General features: G+C 39.0%; 1 protein-coding gene across 1 annotated transcript; it reads right to left on the reverse strand.

The window, feature by feature from the left end:
- Nucleotides 1-637: 637 nt before the first annotated feature.
- LOC140931311 (aspartyl aminopeptidase-like) lies at nt 638-18530 on the reverse strand. Its single transcript, XM_073381092.1, has 17 exons — nt 18514-18530; nt 17479-17557; nt 16442-16530; nt 15081-15194; nt 13920-14045; nt 13693-13817; nt 12549-12648; nt 12179-12286; nt 11150-11227; nt 9968-10048; nt 8568-8637; nt 7547-7634; nt 7021-7060; nt 5017-5124; nt 3215-3296; nt 2177-2262; nt 638-2097 (listed from the first exon to the last, which is right to left on the reverse strand). Exons 1-17 carry the CDS (start codon nt 18523-18525, stop codon nt 2047-2049), a joined length of 1437 nt encoding a protein of 478 aa, XP_073237193.1. The 5' UTR covers nt 18526-18530; the 3' UTR covers nt 638-2046.
- Nucleotides 18531-19166: the final 636 nt, after the last annotated feature.

Consider the following 19166-nt stretch of genomic DNA (forward strand, 5'->3'; position numbering starts at 1 on the left):
GAGTTGTAAACGGCGTTTTAGCTATTTTATTTTTCAGTAGCCATGCGACAAAGTGGCGTTGTAGTTGATGACCGCATACCATGTGTATTCAAAACCTCGCGGTAATTCCGATAGTTTGAATTTTTTTAACAAAAAATGATCAGTACCTTCCTAGGTATTACCTATTTCTCGCTTGATATCGAAACGACCGAAATTATTGATCAGATCAATGACCAGAGTATAATACCATCAACTGACGTGATACAACTCACTTTGACTCTGAAGATGACTACCGCACAGGTTGTCGAAACGTCAGTCACTGTCAACAACAGTCCTATTCAGGACAACGTTCACCCGGACGATCACTAGTGCCAGGCTCCCTCTCAAATCAAAAGGTTCTTAAATTTACTGGTATTTTGTAGAGGGCACGTACAACTCTAGCCTTCTCGGCAGGCTTCACTGGAATTTTTTTCTTCTTTTCTCATTCTACGGATCCTCACGGTCAGTGTAACCTTTACAATGAGAGAGGCTAGGTACAACTCAGTCCCTTTGCTGTTTGTCAAAATTTTTTAAACGAAATCTCCGTAGAAATGGCAAGCGCTCAATGTGACAAACAGATCCCCTTCACGATTGCACATCACAACACGACAGATAAGTCTCGATAGCAAAAGTGTCTTTATTCTCTTTTCAAATAAATAATAGCTGTGTCTATTCTGTATATATCAAATTGCAAAAATGCCTATAAACTATCAATTCACTAACTATAGAAGCGTCAATGCAGTGTGTCAATGTAGCGGCTTTATCTCCGGCCGGGCAGGGGGGGTTGTCCTAAATTTATTTTATTCTGGTAGCATACCACTGGGATTCCGAAAAAAGGCTTTGTTTCATTTTTGCACGACAAGACTACATTAAGCAGTTTTAAACCGTTACTGATCAAAAGGCGAATCGAGTTGGTAATACAGAGAGAGAGAATGAAATTCAGGTTTTCCAAGGTACATAAATGCTTTTAGGTCCTTCTTACTTCTAATAAAAGTTAATTTCTTAATTTAGGTAACAATACACCACATTAAACTACAGAACTAATGCACATCCTAATCAAATACACATGCCCTCTTTTATTTTAAGGAGGAATTTCCCACATTTTTTGAGCCCCATTCACACGTATCCGGATATTTTTGAAAACGGAGAAAACCCGTTTTTGAAATAATACGCGTCCACACGTAGAGCATTCGAATCGTTTTTGCTCGTCCACACCAAAACGTTAAAACGATGGAAAACGAAATAATTTTTGACATCATCGTACACCCGTTTTTGTCCATCCACACGTAAACGAGAAGGGTACGTTTTCAGGAATCTCCACTCTAAAGAACGTCTTCGAAAAGATGCGTATTCAGGGACCGTTTTTTATATCGTGTGGGCGGTATACCAGACCGGAGGAAAAAAATCTCCGTTTTCAAACAAAAAGATACGTGTGGTCGGGGCTTTAGTACTACGCATACTGAAAAAAAAAGATTCAGATTTTTTTTAAAATCTAAGGAAATTTTTTTTAGGCTATGTTCACACACCAGGGGCGGATCCAGGATTTTTTTTAGGAGGGTGCACTCGTCTCTTGCTCTACTTCAACACCAATAAACCACAGAGTTTTTTTTTTGCAGAATAACAGTTGTATTAGAAAGCCGCAGGTCATCTCAGGGGGGGGGGGGGGGGGTTGCGCACCCCCTGCATCCTCGCCCTAGATCCGCCCCTGCACACTATGACAGAAAGCTTTTGGTGGCACTATGAAAAGCTATCCAGTACAGTGTGAAACACCTGTCCGTCCGAAATGTGACTCTCTACTTTAGAAATGGGCGCAGCGCAGCTTTGCTTCGTCTCAAAAATTCTTGTGTATGAACAGAAGCGCTACCCGGTATGATTTTGGTGGCGGCGAAAAAGCTATACAGTGTGAACACAGCTTTATTAACGTAGAAAGAATTCTGTTGAAAACACCATGAACAGATGTGTATCCGTTTATGTATTCGTTAGAAATACGACGGAACTGGTGCAATGCGATGTCGCTTCCACTTGTAATCAGCAACCAGTGAAGGACTCGAGTACTGATGGAAGTTGTTCGAAGAAATTCTGTTAAGGGAAAAACGGATTTGTCGTACACTATTGTGATAATTCAATATTATGGTGAAAATTAGAGATATGGTAATACCTTAAATAGCATCGTTTCTTGATGGATGATTGAGGAGCAGCACATTTCTCTGATGGAATGCATGGCCAGTTGGGGACCACCAATGTCTAAGAACAGAGAACTATTGCAGGTTAGTGATAAAAAATGGCACACATACTTGACTTCACAGGAAAGTAGAGTATTTATCCCCTTCTCCGCCAGTGAACCGAATAAAGATTTGTTTAATCAAGTATTAACCCAGTATTGAGGAGTATCAATCTAGTAATGAGCAATATTAATACAGTCATGAGCAATATTAATCCAGTAATGAGAGCACTCGCTTTACACTTATGTGGCCCAGGTTCGGCTTGGCTGCATAAGAAAGTACAGTATTTATTCACTTCTTCGCCAGTGAACCGAATAAAGATTTGTTTAATCAAGTATTAACCCAGTATTGAGGAGTATCAATCTAGTAATGAGCAATATTAATACAGTCATGAGCAATATTAATCCAGTAATGAGAGCACTCGCTTTACACTTATGTGGCCCAGGTTCGGCTTGGCTGCATAAGAAAGTAGAGTATTTATTCACTTCTTCGCCAGTGAACCAAATAAAGATTTGTTTAATCAAGTATTAACCCAGTAATGACGAGTATCAATCCAGTAATGAGCAATATTAATCCAGTAATAAGCGGTATTTCATGTACTTAAGAAGCAAGGATGGCGCGGTGGTAAGAACACTGGCTCGCCTTTACACTTATGTGATCTACTAGCTCTAAGCCAGACACAACTGGTGTATTTATTATTTCTATTTATTTATCTACATCGAAAACCAAACTAAAATAGGGGCGTGTATGCATGTCATACGGATTTTAGTTTACGTCAACTCTGGCACAGCCGTCAGTATATGTAGATTTCAAGAATATTTGTTGTTTCTTATAACATACTAAGCCACGCTGGTAAACAGATGGCCAAACACATCATTGTCACAAGATAACAGTATTACTAGAGTCCAGCTTTAATAAAGGGAAAACTTTGCTGAGCAGTCGCTAGTCTGATCTAATATAAAAATCTGACGTACCTAATGTTAACAGACCCAACTTGGCAGATAGAATTGGTCCGATAGTGGAACCACACGGGGAATCATTTCTTACACAAACCTCCTGCAATACAATGAGAAGAAAACTGACAGTCAGATATTAAAGCTCAAAGGATTGTGTCAAGAAGTTTAGGGTGATGGAGAGAAGGGGCGGGGGGCAACTGGAATAACAATTTGGATTGTTCTGGAACCACGAAGAAGGTCTTTTATCAGTAAAAACCTTTAGATCCTTTTAATAGAGACCTTTAGATTCCAGGACGAGGACGACTTCGAGTACGAGATTTGACTTCACGTTTTTTCGCGTATTCTGAAATTATAGACTCCCCGGAAAGCTTCATTTTCCCATTTTTCACTAGAAATGTTAGCACTGTTACCTTTAGTAAAGGAGGTTACACCCTCTCGCGATCGCAAAATGATAAAACTTTTAACATTTGATAACTTGTTTGTGCCACTTCGACATTCTCGCTAAAACTCGTAGTAGAATGACGACGGCTACCACATTTTCCCGCCAAAATGACGCTGGTTCACGCGCCAGCACTACGTAGTATTGAAAAAATCTCGTACTCGTAGTCGTTCTCGTCTTAGGATCTAAAGGTCTCTAATGACGGGATTTGGAACTAGTTTTTTCAAAACTTAGTAGTATGCGCACGTAAACTAGCGTCATTTTGGGGGGAAACGTCTCAATCAACTATGGGTTTTAACGAATAGTGGCGGAAACAAGTTATCGACGTTTTGCATCATCTTGCGATCTGGGGGGGGGGGGGGGGGGGGGGCTTAACCTTTCAATATAAAACGAGTTAACCTTACTGGAGGAAAAGTACAATGAAGCTTTTTGGGTGTCTTTTTTTTGAGAAGACGTGGTTTTTGAGAAGTTAAATCTCGTCCTCGTAGTGGTTCTCGTCCTTGCATCTAAAGGTCTTAATTATTCTTTGAAAATCAACACTTCAATGCTACTGGTTTAAGGGCTCATTCACCTATTGTTTCATTAGCTACTGAAACAGCTCCTTCTGAGAGAAATCATGGCGCACCGATATTCACTTTTAGTAAAATCCAACTGGTGGTCTATTATCAATGCTGCGTTCTGATTGGTTGACCTGCTGCAAGGCTATATGTTATAGCCCACTAGTAGCGAAACAATGGCGGCTGAATCGCGTTTTGCTAGCTTAAGTTGTTTTGTCTCGATATTTATGACCAGCTAGTTGGATTTTACTAAAACAATTATTCCTCTTGTCCTCATGGGCTCTGAGTCAACAGCGCATTCGGGCTCCAGGAATTGAGAACAGGACGACATATGCATATTTACGCGGGGTAGGGAAGGGGATGGGGGTGGTGATGTGCTGCTGCGATCCCGGAAGCCATGGCGTATACCACACCTTGTTCAACTCAATTTTTCTACCCTATATACCAGACTAAAACCCAACAGCAGAGTCGCTATTTTGCAGAAACAACTAAGGTCTAGGCTTTCTTTGCTATTAAACCGACTCAAGGGTAAATTTCAATTTGCTGTTTTTATTTCTTGAGTATCAATTCCCGATTTCTCTAGCCTAGACTAAACTCTTGAACCAGCTGATCAGTTTCCTGGAAAAGGATTTCCTATTCTAGAACCAAACTCTCTTATCCTATTCACCATTCCAGACTACAGTCGAAACCATACCCTCCACAGCGGCACATACTATATAGCTCATATATGGCAGTAACCCCCACGCCCACCCTCCCTGGGCATGCTTAGCACAAGCCGAACTTAATATGCAGTCGAGTGAGCGATTTTGTTGTAAGTACTGTACCTGAAGCGGCACATTGCTATCACCACTTTCAGCTATCACTCTTATAATACTTGAAGACACTGCTGTAGTCGCATATCGCTGGTTGCTATTGATCTTAATCACTGGTCCCTGTCCACAAAAAAAACAACATATTAAGCTTAGTTTAAATGAAAAGGAAAAAATCCCTACAATACCCTGACTGATGTGAAGTATATATGAAATAATTCATTTTTGAACTGCGGTTGTAGATGAAAGTGAAGAATGATCATCGCAGTAAATTTTCCAATTTAAGCAATGGGAAAGAAGAAGCCTGAAAAAAATCAGGGCTTCCTCTTTCCAATTGCTTAAATTGGAAAATTTACTGCGATGATCATTCTTCACCTTCATCTACAACCGCAGTTCAAAAATGAATTATTTAATATACAGCTATTTCTAGAAAGGTTGTCGGAAAAACTGTGCACGCGACAATCCCGAAAGGTAATATGGGATATGATCAATACACTTTTCCTGACACTGTAGCTGTCGAATCTACTTTTATTGCTTTCCTTTAGCACTCGCAAACATACGTCCACGGCCTCTCTTGCCATTGTTTGAAATTTCTTTGAAAAACAGTGAACCGTAAAACCACCCACAATACCTTTCGGGATTGTCGCGTGCACTTTTTCCGACAACCTTTCTCGAAATAGCTGTATACTTCACATCATTTCACTACTCACGGGAGATATGAACTCAATAAATTGACCTCGCTCCCAATGTGAGGCTTCATAGCTCAGTTGGTAGAGCAACGTACCGGTAACGCGGAAGTCACGGGTTCGAATCCCGTTGAAGTCCTGATTTTTTTTCAGGCTCTTCTTTTCCAATTGCTTAAATTGGAAAATTTACTGCGATAATCATTCTTCACTTTCAATACTCTGACTAACAGCGAAACAAAATGAGGCCTTACCCTTGTCATTCCTAACAAAGGCCAGAGGAAAAAAATGACCAAAAAAATCAAATCTATTTTGGTAAAAACCGAAGAAATCAATACTGGTAGACAAATGTTCTTCCGAGGAGTCTTCATTGGAATGGTATAAACACCATAGGATTTTGTTCAAAGATGTAAAAGTTTAAGGCACAAATAATCTCGCAATACTTTGGTCTAGACATGAAAGGGTAAGACAATATTCTGGGAAAAAACTAGCAAACCTGAACGAAACAGCTGGCTTATCGGAAAGCCAATCCAGGGCTCAAAATAATTTTTGGACGGTGGCCGGACACAATGACCGGCCAAACAAATTTTTCCTCAGTCAAGTTTTGATTTACCCCGCGAGCAGAGGTTTGTCTCTTGCATGGCTTTTGGCGTTTACGAAGATGTTATAGCGTGGCTTGTTTGTCGCGTAGTTGGTTTGTTTACGCACCGTTTCTCATGGGGTTAGCCTGTTCCCAGGCTCTCAGATAGTGGGGGAAGACGCGAAAGAAAAAGGCATTCTCCCCAGTTTCCTCCCGTTTTATTTTCGTGTTTGCGCTTTCTAAATTCAGCAGACCCGACTATCTCGGAGCCTGGAACAGGCCATCATGGGGTAAACAAACCAACTAACAGACTAGCCACACGAAGGACTGCGTAAACATTAAAAGCCATGCAAGAGAGAAACCTTTGTTCTCAGGGTAGTTTTGATTAAAAAAGTTAACTGATTCTTGTGTAATTTTGTTTTTGTGAACGTGATCGTATTTTTTCAAAGAGACAAAAATATAAGATGCACAGGTGAGATTTGGCTGTTTGTTCAATACAAAACTGAGAGTAACCGTGACCGTCTGACCGACCAACACAAATGGCGAGTGGATGTTTTGTCTCCATTCTGGGCGGACATTGACCATTGACCGGCTGTAATTTTGAGTTCTTATATCACAGAGCAAATTCTACTTTTTTCTTTTGCATTGCTCTTAATGAGCGAGACCATTTAGTATTTCCAAGAAGATCAAGTCCCTGAGATAGTGACGTCTAAAGTGACATGAGATTTGCTGGTGTGAATACTGACAATACCGTACCTTGTGCAAAGCGGGTTTATGATTTTCTTCATGTTTATCTCTGAAATAACCAAAACAGATGAAAAATTAAACACAAAAAGTCAATTTTTCAAGGTCTCAATACATACTTCAATGACTATACTGAAGGTTTACCAGTGAAGGATTTACCAGTGGGATTTCAGTAATTTTCATTTGTTGAAAGTCTAACAAAAAAGGGGTTTAAAGCAGAGCCTAGATATATTAGTAAGCGGACACCCACCTCAAAATGCATATATTAAGAGTAGACGAGCGTCAGTGAGTTCTGAACTGTTCTTTCCATATTTTGATTTATGAAAACAGAATTCTAATTCATCATTAGAGATAGTGGGGCGCACGAAATACGCCAGCACGTATGAAAATGGCCGCGCGCGATGAAAGGAGAGAAGTGGAGGAAGGGGGCTTAGACACTAGAAATACCCTCTCTTCTTTTAGCGTATTCCCCCTTCCCACTCCTCGTTTCCTTTTTCCCTCTGCAAGACAGGTTGATTAATCAAGATAACAAACATACGAGTAGCATGGATGCACGGCATGGGCTTGATCGGCACTCAGGAGAAATGACTTGGCAATAGCTTCTTCAAAACTCGTCGCCGTTCCACCTTAAAAGGAACAGTGAAAAGAGTTAAGTCATTTTTGTGGATTCTCCATAAGGTGGAAACCGCATGTACATGTATGCTCAGCGCTAGTACAAATGGCGTCCATCAGAAAGTTGAATATATGATTTTAAAAAACATATTTGACGCTCTCAGTCTTAAAAGACTGAAAGTGTCAGATATGTCGAATTAAAATTCGCCACTGCTTCCTAATAAAGCATTACAACAACTATTATAATCATTAAGAAAAGGAGCCGAAAGACAAAAGCTATTTTTTTAAGAAGTAACCTGACCAAATCACTAAAAATGATGAAAGAAGCAGTTGACAGCTCGTCTAAGTGAATCACACTAAGGACAAGTAAAAAAAGAACTGAGCTTCGTTGTCTTTATCAAAAGCAATATGTAAACCGCTGTTGTAGGAATAATCCTCTTTATGTGTACACTGGTTTGTAATGAATCTGTATGGTGTAAAAATAACAAAAAAATAGCAAATGCAGTAATGGGTTTACTTCCATAACTTAAAATCAAATTAACAAGTATGCATGGGGAACTCATCATCTTGCCCGGCCGTCTCACATCTTTGACCTCATAACTCTCGCGCCGCTGTATCTCAACCACAAACGAAAGACACACAAAACGAGTAGTAGAGCACTGAATTGCTCGGGAAGCAACGACTTTTGTACTACATTTTACAATGAAAACTACTTACAGAAGGTAGAGGTTGGAACTTCAAAGCCTTGATAACTTTCCAAGATCAATATGATTACCGACTATGAGTGCAAACAGTTCGGGTCGGAGCCGATTTAGAACAGCCGATCTCTGTCAACGCAAAGTGAGCGAGTGATACATTTGCATATTGAAACCCATCACGAAAACGCTTTGGATACCCCAAGGGTATCCACGGGATAAAAAGTAGCTACCTTTTTTTCGTAGACTTACCCACAGCTAAACGGCGTAAAATATGTTCTGTTAACATAGAGCCTGCTCCCTGGGCACTGTTAGAGCCAACCTGTTGTTATAAACGTTCGTTTAATTCTTTCAATAAATAATTAATTAATAACTAATAAGACAAAAGAAGTTAAAACAGGGAGCTTATCTTTTTTTATTCATTCAAGAAGAACTGCAGTAGATAGCTTAAAAAAATAGAGTCAACTCCCGATAATTCGAACCTTCAAGGGAAATAGAAAAAAGTTCGAGTTATCGACTGGGTACCAGTACCAGTCTTTAAGTGATTTGTTATATAGTTGGAAATTTTCAAGCTGGAAATTCAAGAAACCTCGCTTTAACGGCGGTCGTCGGTCAACATTCGCGAGTAACAATGCAACAGTGCAACGTTGTCCGCTCCATTGTCCGCTTAGAGATTTTGGCGGGAAACAGTTTTATTGTTAGATGTCATGTGACCTCGAAGTAACCAATGAGAGCGCGCGCTGTTAAGAAAAAATTTCCAGCTCTATAACAACAAGAATAGGTCATTTGCATTAAGAAGTCATGTGACATCATCTTTATGAAAATGAAAGTTATATGATTTTGCGTTCAAAAAGCCATTAGTGGGTCATATCTTAAACAAAATAATGGTGATTTAGTTTTTCAAACCCGCACCATTTTCTTAAAATGAGTCATATCGTAGCTAGTCACGTGACCAAAATGTGATTTTTAAAACTACCTCTCTCTGAACAGAAATTTTGCACTTAAACTACAAATCATACTACTTTGTTAAAAAAATCAAAGTGCCATAAAATATCTCCCTTAAATGCGTTTCCTCTCAAATTTCGGGTGTAAGATAATTTTTATGCCCTCCGTCAATTTTTGGCATCAGCAAGATTCCAACTCAGGTTTAAAGGAAGCATTGGTCACTTGACCTCTTAGTGCAAGTGACCTATTGAGTAGATCAAGGAGCATGTTATCCATTTGACTGGGACTGCAGACAGCATCTTCACCTCAAAGGAGACTTTCTGCTGGCATAACGTTTGTTTGTTCCACAACAGTTTCAGAGTATGAACTCAAGTGTTTCTTTGGTAGATACTGAGGGTCCTCAAAAAGCAGTTAACATCCATTGACTGATATTTTTACACAATACATTGACTTTGTAGTCTTGCTCTCATTTTTGGTCAATACTTTCGCCATTTCGTCTTTGTGTAGCTGTGAACTCTTTGAGTTTCATTGTTTTGAGTTCTGCACTTAGAAATTTAAACAGTAAACCTGATGTGCCACTTTCTGAAGTGGAATCAGTCATAGACAACTTCCCATTACTCCATCATTGATGGAAGAGACTTAAGTCGCAGTGATGTAATTATAGCACAATACAATTTTGCCAAAGTGATTTAAAGAAAGAAACTTACCTCTTCATTATCATACAAAGCAATAACACGGATGTTTGGATCAGAGGCGAATGAAGGACCCTCCAAAGACTGAACAAGAGCCTACAGATTAAAAATTGGTAAAATCCTAACGTGAAAGAGAGTTGAAAAAATCGAATCCCAGTCAATCCCAGAGTCCGTGATGGAGTCTTATCACAGAGGACCCAGACTAACAACAGCCTACGTACTAGAGGCCAAATTGTAAGGATTTGTGTGGGAATTTATTGTTAGATCGTTAACACGGTTAAGATGTACATAAACAGCTATTCAAGTATATCAAAGCTGTAGTTGAACACAATATTCTTCCTTCAGGGGCACCCAACGAGAATACAGTTTAAAACCACTTAAACATAGCATTTTTAAACGTATTTTAGTATTTAAACGGTAGATATAGGCAAACTTTTATCCCCTAAAAATTTTTCATCAATTCGGATTTCCTGGCTGAAACTTACCTTTTCGAAAATTTCAGCCAGAAAAAAGTTTCCCGAAAGTTCTAGGTGACCTTTTTAGGTTAAAAATCCGTTAAAAATGAGCAATTATACCATTTTTTAGATGTTCGAAAATCCTAGGAAAGGCAGGGAAGCAAGAAATTTTAGAACAAATGTTCCGAAAATTCTAGATCTCAAATCGTCTTCCGAACAGATATTTTCCGAAAATTGACGTTGGGTGCAAACTATTAACAATTAACGTTGAGGAGTAGGACCAAAGGATCCCATTTCTTTGACACAACTCAACCCACATTAAATTGCATCAACACCAGGATTTGAACCCAGGTTACAATGGTGGGATGTGAAGGCCCCATGCCAGTCCTTATCCCTAAAGCTAATAATATAATATAAGAAGCAAGATTTTCAATTTTCAAAATGTAGATCTAGATAGGCATGGAGGTGAAGAAGGTTTATGCCCTATACTCAGACCAGCATTCAAGAAGAAACAAGTATTATTGATAATAGACTTTTCCAGCATTGCTCCAAAAAAAGGCATGTCAAGGCTCGGACAGACAAAATACAGTGAATTGTCCACCCAAGCCTCTACCTCATTTCTTTAAGCTTGCTCACTCGAGCAGAATGGGGGAAAGGCCTATTGACTCTTTCATTGTTATTGACTTCCCACTCTTGCCTTGAGAAATCTGGGTTTACAAGAAAAGAGAATTTGTATCTATACCTGTAGAGCACAAAAGCAGCTAACTTGATTGTCCAGCCGAGGAGAGAAAATAAACTCTTCCAATGCACCACCCAGAGTCTACAGAAAAAAGAAAAGGGTCAAAAAACTGGTAATATTTTCAGGAGAAAACAGGTAATATTTTCAGGAGTTTTCTTTGAGGGGGAACACCGAGGCCATTCTCCTAGGCAACTACATGTATGAAGTGCATGAAAAAGACCATCACACTGAAACTTGCAACTGCATCCACAAAAATTGGCAACCATGACCATCCAAAATATTGCAATTGTAAAAAACCGTTGTTAATACGGTCACCCGTTAATAAGGCCAAATTTTTTTGGCCCATTGGTGACTGTGTTAACGGGGTTCCATTGTATACTGCTGGTTTTCACTAGCGACAGAGTCGGAGTCTGAGTCGTAAGCGGAGTCGTAAGAGCGCTTATGACCTAGTGAAAATCCAAAATCGGAGGCGTAAGCAGAGTCATAAGCGCGAAGGAATCGGAGTCAGAAGAATCAGAACGTTTCAATTTTCTTCGGACTCTGCTTACGACTCGGTCGCTTACGTTCCGCTTATGATCTAGTGAAAACCAGATTGTCGGAGTCGGAAGCAGAAGCGGAAGGATTAACCAATCACAATGCAGGTTCCCACGCTTTGTGATTGGTTTGGTTCTTCTGCTTCTGCTTCCGACTCCGACAATCTAGTTTTCACTAGATCAGAAGTGGAACGTAAGCGATGGAATCGTAAGTGGAATCTGAACGCTGTTTTCAGTAGATCATAAGCTCTATGCTTCTGATTACGACTCCGACTCCGTCGCTAGTGAAAATCAGCCTTTAACAAGCCAGTCCAAATGACCAATCTAAATGACAGTGCAATAAAATTATTATTTACCATCATGTTTGCTCTAATTTCTTTTACATGATACGTTTATTATTAATTATTTGATAATGATCAATTTGTTATCATACAGTACACCATTTTTAAAAACATACCAGTACATAGATATGTAAACAATAACATTTTTGTATACTTGCCGCAGGTTGCGTGTCGGCCAAGTGAAGGTCAAAGTCCAAAATGTGCTGTGCCTGACAGCCAATTTCCTGCATCAATAGTCTGCCCAGCTCTGATTGGTGAGAATCAATCTGTTTAAATGAATGCAACATTAATAAGCTACCAGTACCTGTAAATTGCATCAAATCAAAATCAAGTATATTTCACCATTAAAGTGGAAAATTTACAAACTGTTTCACCTGCAAATGGCTTGGCTAATCTGGGCACTAAAAATATTTCAGACATGCAGTACATGGGAAAAGATTTGGGTTTGTATTTTTTAAAATGTCTGCTATACAGTACTGTCATTACTATCAAATGCTGAATGACTCGACCTGATTCATAAGTACTCACCCTACAGGCTCTTTTGGTTTCCTCTGATTTCTTCTCACTGTCATCTTTGCTTTTGTCATTTAACAGTTCGTCGTAAACAGAGGTTGCCAAAATGGGAGCACTACAATATTCAGAGAGGAAAACCAATAACTAAAATGCTAAACACTGGTGTAGGTAAATTCTCTTCTCTGTTCAAAACCAGTACTTCACTGTCAGAATTGGCTTTTTGTGAAGGTTCTTAATAAACCCTGGTAACCTCAGCTGAATACTAGTTTAGACTGAGAAAAGTTAATAAACAAATCCCCCCCCACCCCCTCACAGAAGGAATTGGAAACTCCTGGGGGAGGAGGGGGTCCAGCTGCTGGGAGGATTTAAATTTTAACCTTTTTGAACTTCTACAGAATTCATTCTGTGGAGAAGGTACAGTACGTGTCATGGATATATCTGAAACTACAAAATAATTTGGTATTTTGATAAAGTACAGTACACAAAGATGTTTTGCAACCGGGGCAGTAAACTTAAGTAAACTGTCCATCCTAATTATCTGTGGAAACACAGGTGTGGTATTTAAAAAAAGCAAAGTCCCTTATCTTATGTTGGTAACTTGTAACAGTACTTAAACTGATGAACCTGAGGCCAATAGTGTGCTCATTTCACCCCCCTGTCTCCATCAGTACTGATCAACAGAAAGGGAAGAAGTTGAACAAAGATTTGAAGTCCATCCTGGGAATCAAAATCTGAACCTCCTACTCAAAAGGATGTATACTAACTGACCATGGTAATACCATTTCAGTTTAATTTGAAATCCCCTTTTGTAATGCTATCCATAATTTTTCAGGCATAAAATTGCAACCTTGGCACAAATTTTACTTGATAATTATTACGCCCTCTATCTGCAAACTCATATAAACAGTATGATGATGTAAAATTGGAATAAATTTATTAGTTGATTCTTCTTTGAACAAGTCACTAAGGGAAAGGGAATCTGTCAGAAAAAAGAGCTTCCAGTTTCTAACAACTAAAAGGGGTTAGTGGAAGCTATCGCTGATCAGTTGAAATTTACTCTGCATTTTCTTATAAATGCATAATCAAAATATTGTTTTACATAAATTTTTGTACAATAAAATGTATTTTCACTGGTGACATCTACACCACTAACACCTACATGTGAGTTTCTTTATTTGGTGAAAACTTGTCATTGATATCCCGCTGAAGGTGAATGGCCAGATGAGGAACTCGCATGATTGGTCGGTTAATGTGAACCAGATGGTGTTCCAGTTTATCACCTCTCTGTAAAATAAACACCGATCAGTTAAAAAAAAAGTTTGTATTAACTTCTCTTTGTTTTGAATCTGATGAGTTTCAACATAAAAATTAATTTTATTGGTATACCTTGGTTACCACCCTGCCAGCAAGTTTTAAATCCCTGTCAAACCACGTGGCCCAGATTCCACCTCCATAACACTCCACACCAACCTGCTGGTATCCATTACTACACTTCTTAGAATTGGGCTTCACCTGCCATTGATTAATAGCACTTCAAAAATTAGTTTTCATTATATGGCTGGTTCTGCAAGGGGTAAGATGAAGTGGTGAATCCTATATTCTGCTTGGCTTACCTGAACAGACCTAACTTGGGACACTTCTCATATGCAGCCAGCTCCCTTAAGCAGACATTTAGTAAAATGATAGTCCAGGAAATATACTAACACTGCATTAATTACCTTCCCAATTACAGCTTGATACCTCCTCTTAATCATGTAACATCATGTAAGACGTCATATAATGTTCTAAGTCATTCCCATTGGGGCCTGGGTCAATTTTGGGGGGGGGAGGGGTGTTGAAATTCCGGGGGAGGGGGGTAGAGAAAAAAAGACAGTCTCCCGATTTTAGGTCTCCAGAGGTTGGCATCTCTGTTGGCATCTCTGCAGTCACCTTGCTTAATAGGGCACTTAATCATGGTCCCAGCCACATAAAAACACTACATTTTTTTACCTCCATTGGGCAGACACCTTGCTTAATTGGACAATTAGTCATGTTCAGAGGCATATAAAAACACTGCTGCTTCCTTAAGAGGAGCCCTCTCACAAGTCAACAATAAATTGTTACCTTCCCAGTCAGGCACATAAAAACAACTATTATTTTCAACCTAATTCCTCATACAGACACCTCCCATCAGTGGACACTGAGTGCAAGGGTTGCACTGGACAATTTCGCCCAAGATAACGGTATGGACTGAGACCATAATGGACACCTCCCATTGGTCGGTGGACACGTTTGGTCCTAGCCAGGCGGGAGGGCTACACTGGGTAATATTAGCCCAAATTCAGTATGGACTGAGACCATAGACAGACATCTCCCATCAGTGGACACTTTTCTGGTCCTAACAAAGTGTGAGGGCCACACTCGGTAATGTGAGGGCCACACTCGCTAATATTGGTCCAAGATCACCATACCATGGATGGACACCTTTGAATAGTGGACACCACTTCTGGTCCTAGGGGTGTCTGATTACGGGTGGTTGAGGGTACTTGCACTTAGCAGTATTATTACCTTTAGACAGGGACTGTCTGTGTGTGCACCCACAATGGTGAAACCATTTCCAGGCTGATATATTCCACCAACAGCAAATGCAATTATTGTTGAATGGTTCCTGGTCACAAAACACTGATAGGAAACATTGTTATAATATTTTATTATAAAAAAAACAATAGTGGAATACATTAGGTTACTAATGAGGAAAACAAGGCAATTTATTGGTACAGCTGTAAGTGTCAACATATTTAGCATGAAAATACTAATAATTGAGTGCACTGTTTTTCTGTCTCCTTGTGGAGATGGGACGGCCATTTCTATGAGTTCATCCAAGCCATGTGTAGGTCTGGCCCCACGGGTTTATCCTTGGACCTCCTGCTCTGTTGAATCGTTCATACAGAATTTTTTGGGAAAAAATCAAGGACTTTTCAAGGACTAAAATCATTTTTTCAAGGACTTCTTTTCCCCAGTAACATGAAGCAAAAACCTAAATAAAATGCGTAGGTGGAACGGGCTTCGCTTAATACCTTCCTTCATTAAGGCATGGTTCCTTGCATACTTCAAATAATGGAAAATGAACTATGCTGGGAACACTGAAATCATAGGAAAACACTTTCATGATCACCAAGGCAAGAAAATTCGTGTATTGCTATGCTTTCAATCATTCCTCTGCGTAAAACTTTTTTTTTAACGAAAGGTTAGTTTTATCGAAGGAGCTTTCAAAAATATTCAAGGACTTCTGTGGCACATTGAAGGACTTTTCACGGATATCCCACAATTTTTCAATTTTCAAGGACTTTTCAAGGCCCGTGCGAACTATGTGTTGTTGAGTCATGCTCTACCAAGTGAGCTAGTCCTGCTGCAGAAAGGAAGTCAATGATAATAACTATAATACTTGATAAAGTATAATGGTGTTTACACTGTAAAAATCCACATGCTGATGGAAGTTAAAAAATATCAAAGGTCTTTCATCAGTTTGCATCGGTTGGGTGTATAAAATTATGTAAGCTAAAAGAAGTACATGTATACAGTGGAACCTGTACACAATGGCCCTGTATTAAATTGCTACCTCTATTAAGTGGCTGCAGCCACTATTTAGGTATCCTGTATTTTTTTCTTTGCTATTTTTACCTGCATTAAGTAGTTAGTTAGTGAATAATTAATTATTTTATAAGCATTTTTCACTGTTAAGTCCCAGAAATACTGTGCAGTTACAGCTGCACATACAAGCAAAATTGAAGAGAGTATCATTTACCAGAAGGACTTTACCAGTAAGATGTCATTTTCTTAAGTCCACCTCAAGGCTGGAGATCTGAGCATTAAGTTAGCAAGGGAATGATCAAAATTACAATTAGCTCATCTTTCAATTTCCTACCCACCTTATCATTTGGTTTAATATCCCAATGGTCTCTTTCTTTAAGCTCTTTAAATCCTGCCAATGTTAGAACTTTTCGACACTCATTTACAACTGAAACAAAATGGCATTGACCTCAACTCATTCAGTGACCCTACAAAGATTATATATACAGCATTACCAATTATTTTTAATAAAAATGTTAAGTACTATACTATAGGGATATAACATCATGGAAATTCTCTACATTTTCTTGTTATCAGTTACATTCATTGAAAGAATTCCTTAAAACTAAAAATACAAGAAAATGTCCTGTTTCCTTTCTTTAAATATTTTATCATCTAGTCCCTTGGAACTTTCTAGAGAGTAAAGTTACACAACATAGCCTAAATAGAGCAAGAGTTTAAATATTTTGAGAAGCAAAGCTGTTTCATGTTAGATTTGTGACAAATTAACAACATTAGCCTCTACTAGTAAGCTATCTGCCTACAACACGTTAATGGTATAAATTCAAAATTCAATGTTCCGGATGCCAGTACACGGTTTTTTTTCTTGACTTTATAAGCGCTCAAAACATGGTTTGAGTTATCAAGGGTAAATTTATATAGAAATGATCTGAGAAGAAACAAAAATTACTTTGAGTTAGCGGGGAGTTCAAGTTGTTGAGTGTTCGAGTTATCTGGAGTCAACTATATTCCTCGCTGCTTCAGTTTCGCACACCTTCCTTACTTTCCATTCCAGTCTTCTGCCCCTTTAACACTTGGCCTAACAACTTTAGCTGTTTTATTGACTGCCACAATATTAAGCATTTCTAATAATTCTTTTGATTTTCCTGTTTCCCACCCTTTTTATTTGTCCCACCTACCGCCCTTTCCTCTCTCGCCCCTATTCTCCTGAGCTCTCACTTCCCTTCTCCCCCAACCACAATTCTAAGTCATTGTTTTCTAGGTCATTATTTTCTAGGCCGTTGTTTTCTAGGTTGACATTTTCAAGGTCGTTGTTTTCTAGACACCCAACATGGTACATATTTATTAACGAATAGAAGCAGTTTTTTTTTTTTACCATGGTATGGAGAAGGACCATTGTTGACAAAATCTATAAATTTTCTTGCAGCAGATTTTATAACTTCAAGAGAGGTTGCCTAGAGCAAGACAAAAATTAGAGTGTATTAGAAGCCGAGAAGTACTACATGAACTAACGTACTTAAGTGCTAAATTGGAAAAGAGTATAACCGATTTAGGGATACTATTCTCTGATTTAACATTACAGATTTCCTCCAATGTTGCTATTCTGCAATCAAGAAAACTTATTTTTAAGACAATTCTCCCATGATATGATTCTTCCAATTTTCCCGAGTTTACTATTTTACAACTGTAGTGTGCTATTGTCCGATTTTACCCAAATGGCTGTAGTAACAAGTCTCCGATTGTACGATTCTCAAATTTCTGAAGGACGAGGAAGTTGAGGAATATTACATTTGCAGCGTGCTTTTTTCTTAAGATCGCTTTATGACTTAAAGAACGAGGAGTATCGTAATCGCAAAACGAAGGAAACTGAAAAGAATAAATTGTAAAATCGAAACAACTGAGCAAGAATCGGAAAATCGGAAGAATCGGAGAGTCGTAAAACGAAACTCCAGAATCGAAATAACCGTTCATGTGGAATCGGAACTGAATTATGGCTCACAACTCCTATTATATTTTTTACCATTCTCCGATTTAGCACTTATCACACCCTTCTGCCAAACAATACAAGCTAGTTAGCTAGCTAGCTAAGACGGCGCGTTGTTAAAGCAACAGACTTCCTAGTTTGCAGACAACAACATTTCCATTAGCCTGCGGTGCAGCCGGCCCACGTATCGCATATAGTGTCGATATAGTCTATAAACAAGGTTTAAAGGGTCTGCGCGCAGGCTACATTTCCATGAGCAGATGGAAGCAGACAATTGTGTCTGTATTAGATGCTATTTCATGCTCTGTCAACATGCGAGTACATTGAGCTTCATTTTAACCCAAATTTTTGTTAAGCCCGGGCTTTATGGCTGAAAGCCTGATTTATATATCTTTTCACAAACTGAAAGGAAACCTAAAGACGTACCTGAGCCGCCATCTTGATATTCAGCTATGTAACCTAGCCTGTTACAAAAAACAATTGACATCTAGTAGCAACGATACATGTATCGACAAACACATTGCTTCCTGGTCTTACTTGTAAGCTCCATTTTGTATCTTTCGTTGTGAAATGAAATGACGTTAGTTTGCAAAGATTTTAACATTGCTTGTTCCAGTTTGTCTAATTTTCTTAAAGGTTTTGACTTTTTAAAAAAAGAAAATGAAGTTGAGAACGATTAAATTGCGAAATTTAATACCTTTTTTTCATGTTTACTCGTTAACATCTCGCAAGATAGAACCGCGAAATACCGTCTCGCCAAATTCGCGAAATTAAGTACTAATAAGATGCCCGGAGTCCTTTAGCGTGCAAAACAGGCACTTAATGAGGCAAGCTAGGCGAATGCGGCATTTTGCGCGAATCGCAAACTGTCGCGTTCGCCAAGCTTGGTTCATGAAGCCCCTGTTATGTGTTATGCAGGCAGGGGGTGGGGGAGGGGGGGGGGGGGAAGGAACAAAAATTTCACATATACGAAATATTCACCTGAAAAAATGCATAAAGCCGAAACAGGGGAAAAAATACACACAAGACAAACAAACAAACACCCAAAAAATGAAACATGCCCCCACTGAACCGTAGAA

Source organism: Porites lutea, chromosome 3 (assembly GCF_958299795.1).
Source record: "Porites lutea chromosome 3, jaPorLute2.1, whole genome shotgun sequence".
In the NCBI taxonomy this organism is placed as follows: Eukaryota; Metazoa; Cnidaria; class Anthozoa; order Scleractinia; family Poritidae; genus Porites; species Porites lutea.

Bases quoted from the DNA above. Each gene is read 5' to 3' on its own strand.
- LOC140931311 (XM_073381092.1), bottom strand. The intron at 14,046-15,080 runs GTAATAATACTG...AATCAATGGCAG, and splicing joins CAGACAGTCCCTGTCTAAAG to GTGAAGCCCAATTCTAAGAA. The intron at 7,061-7,546 runs GTATGTTTGTTA...TGGTTATTTCAG, and splicing joins GCCGTGCATCCATGCTACTC to AGATAAACATGAAGAAAATC.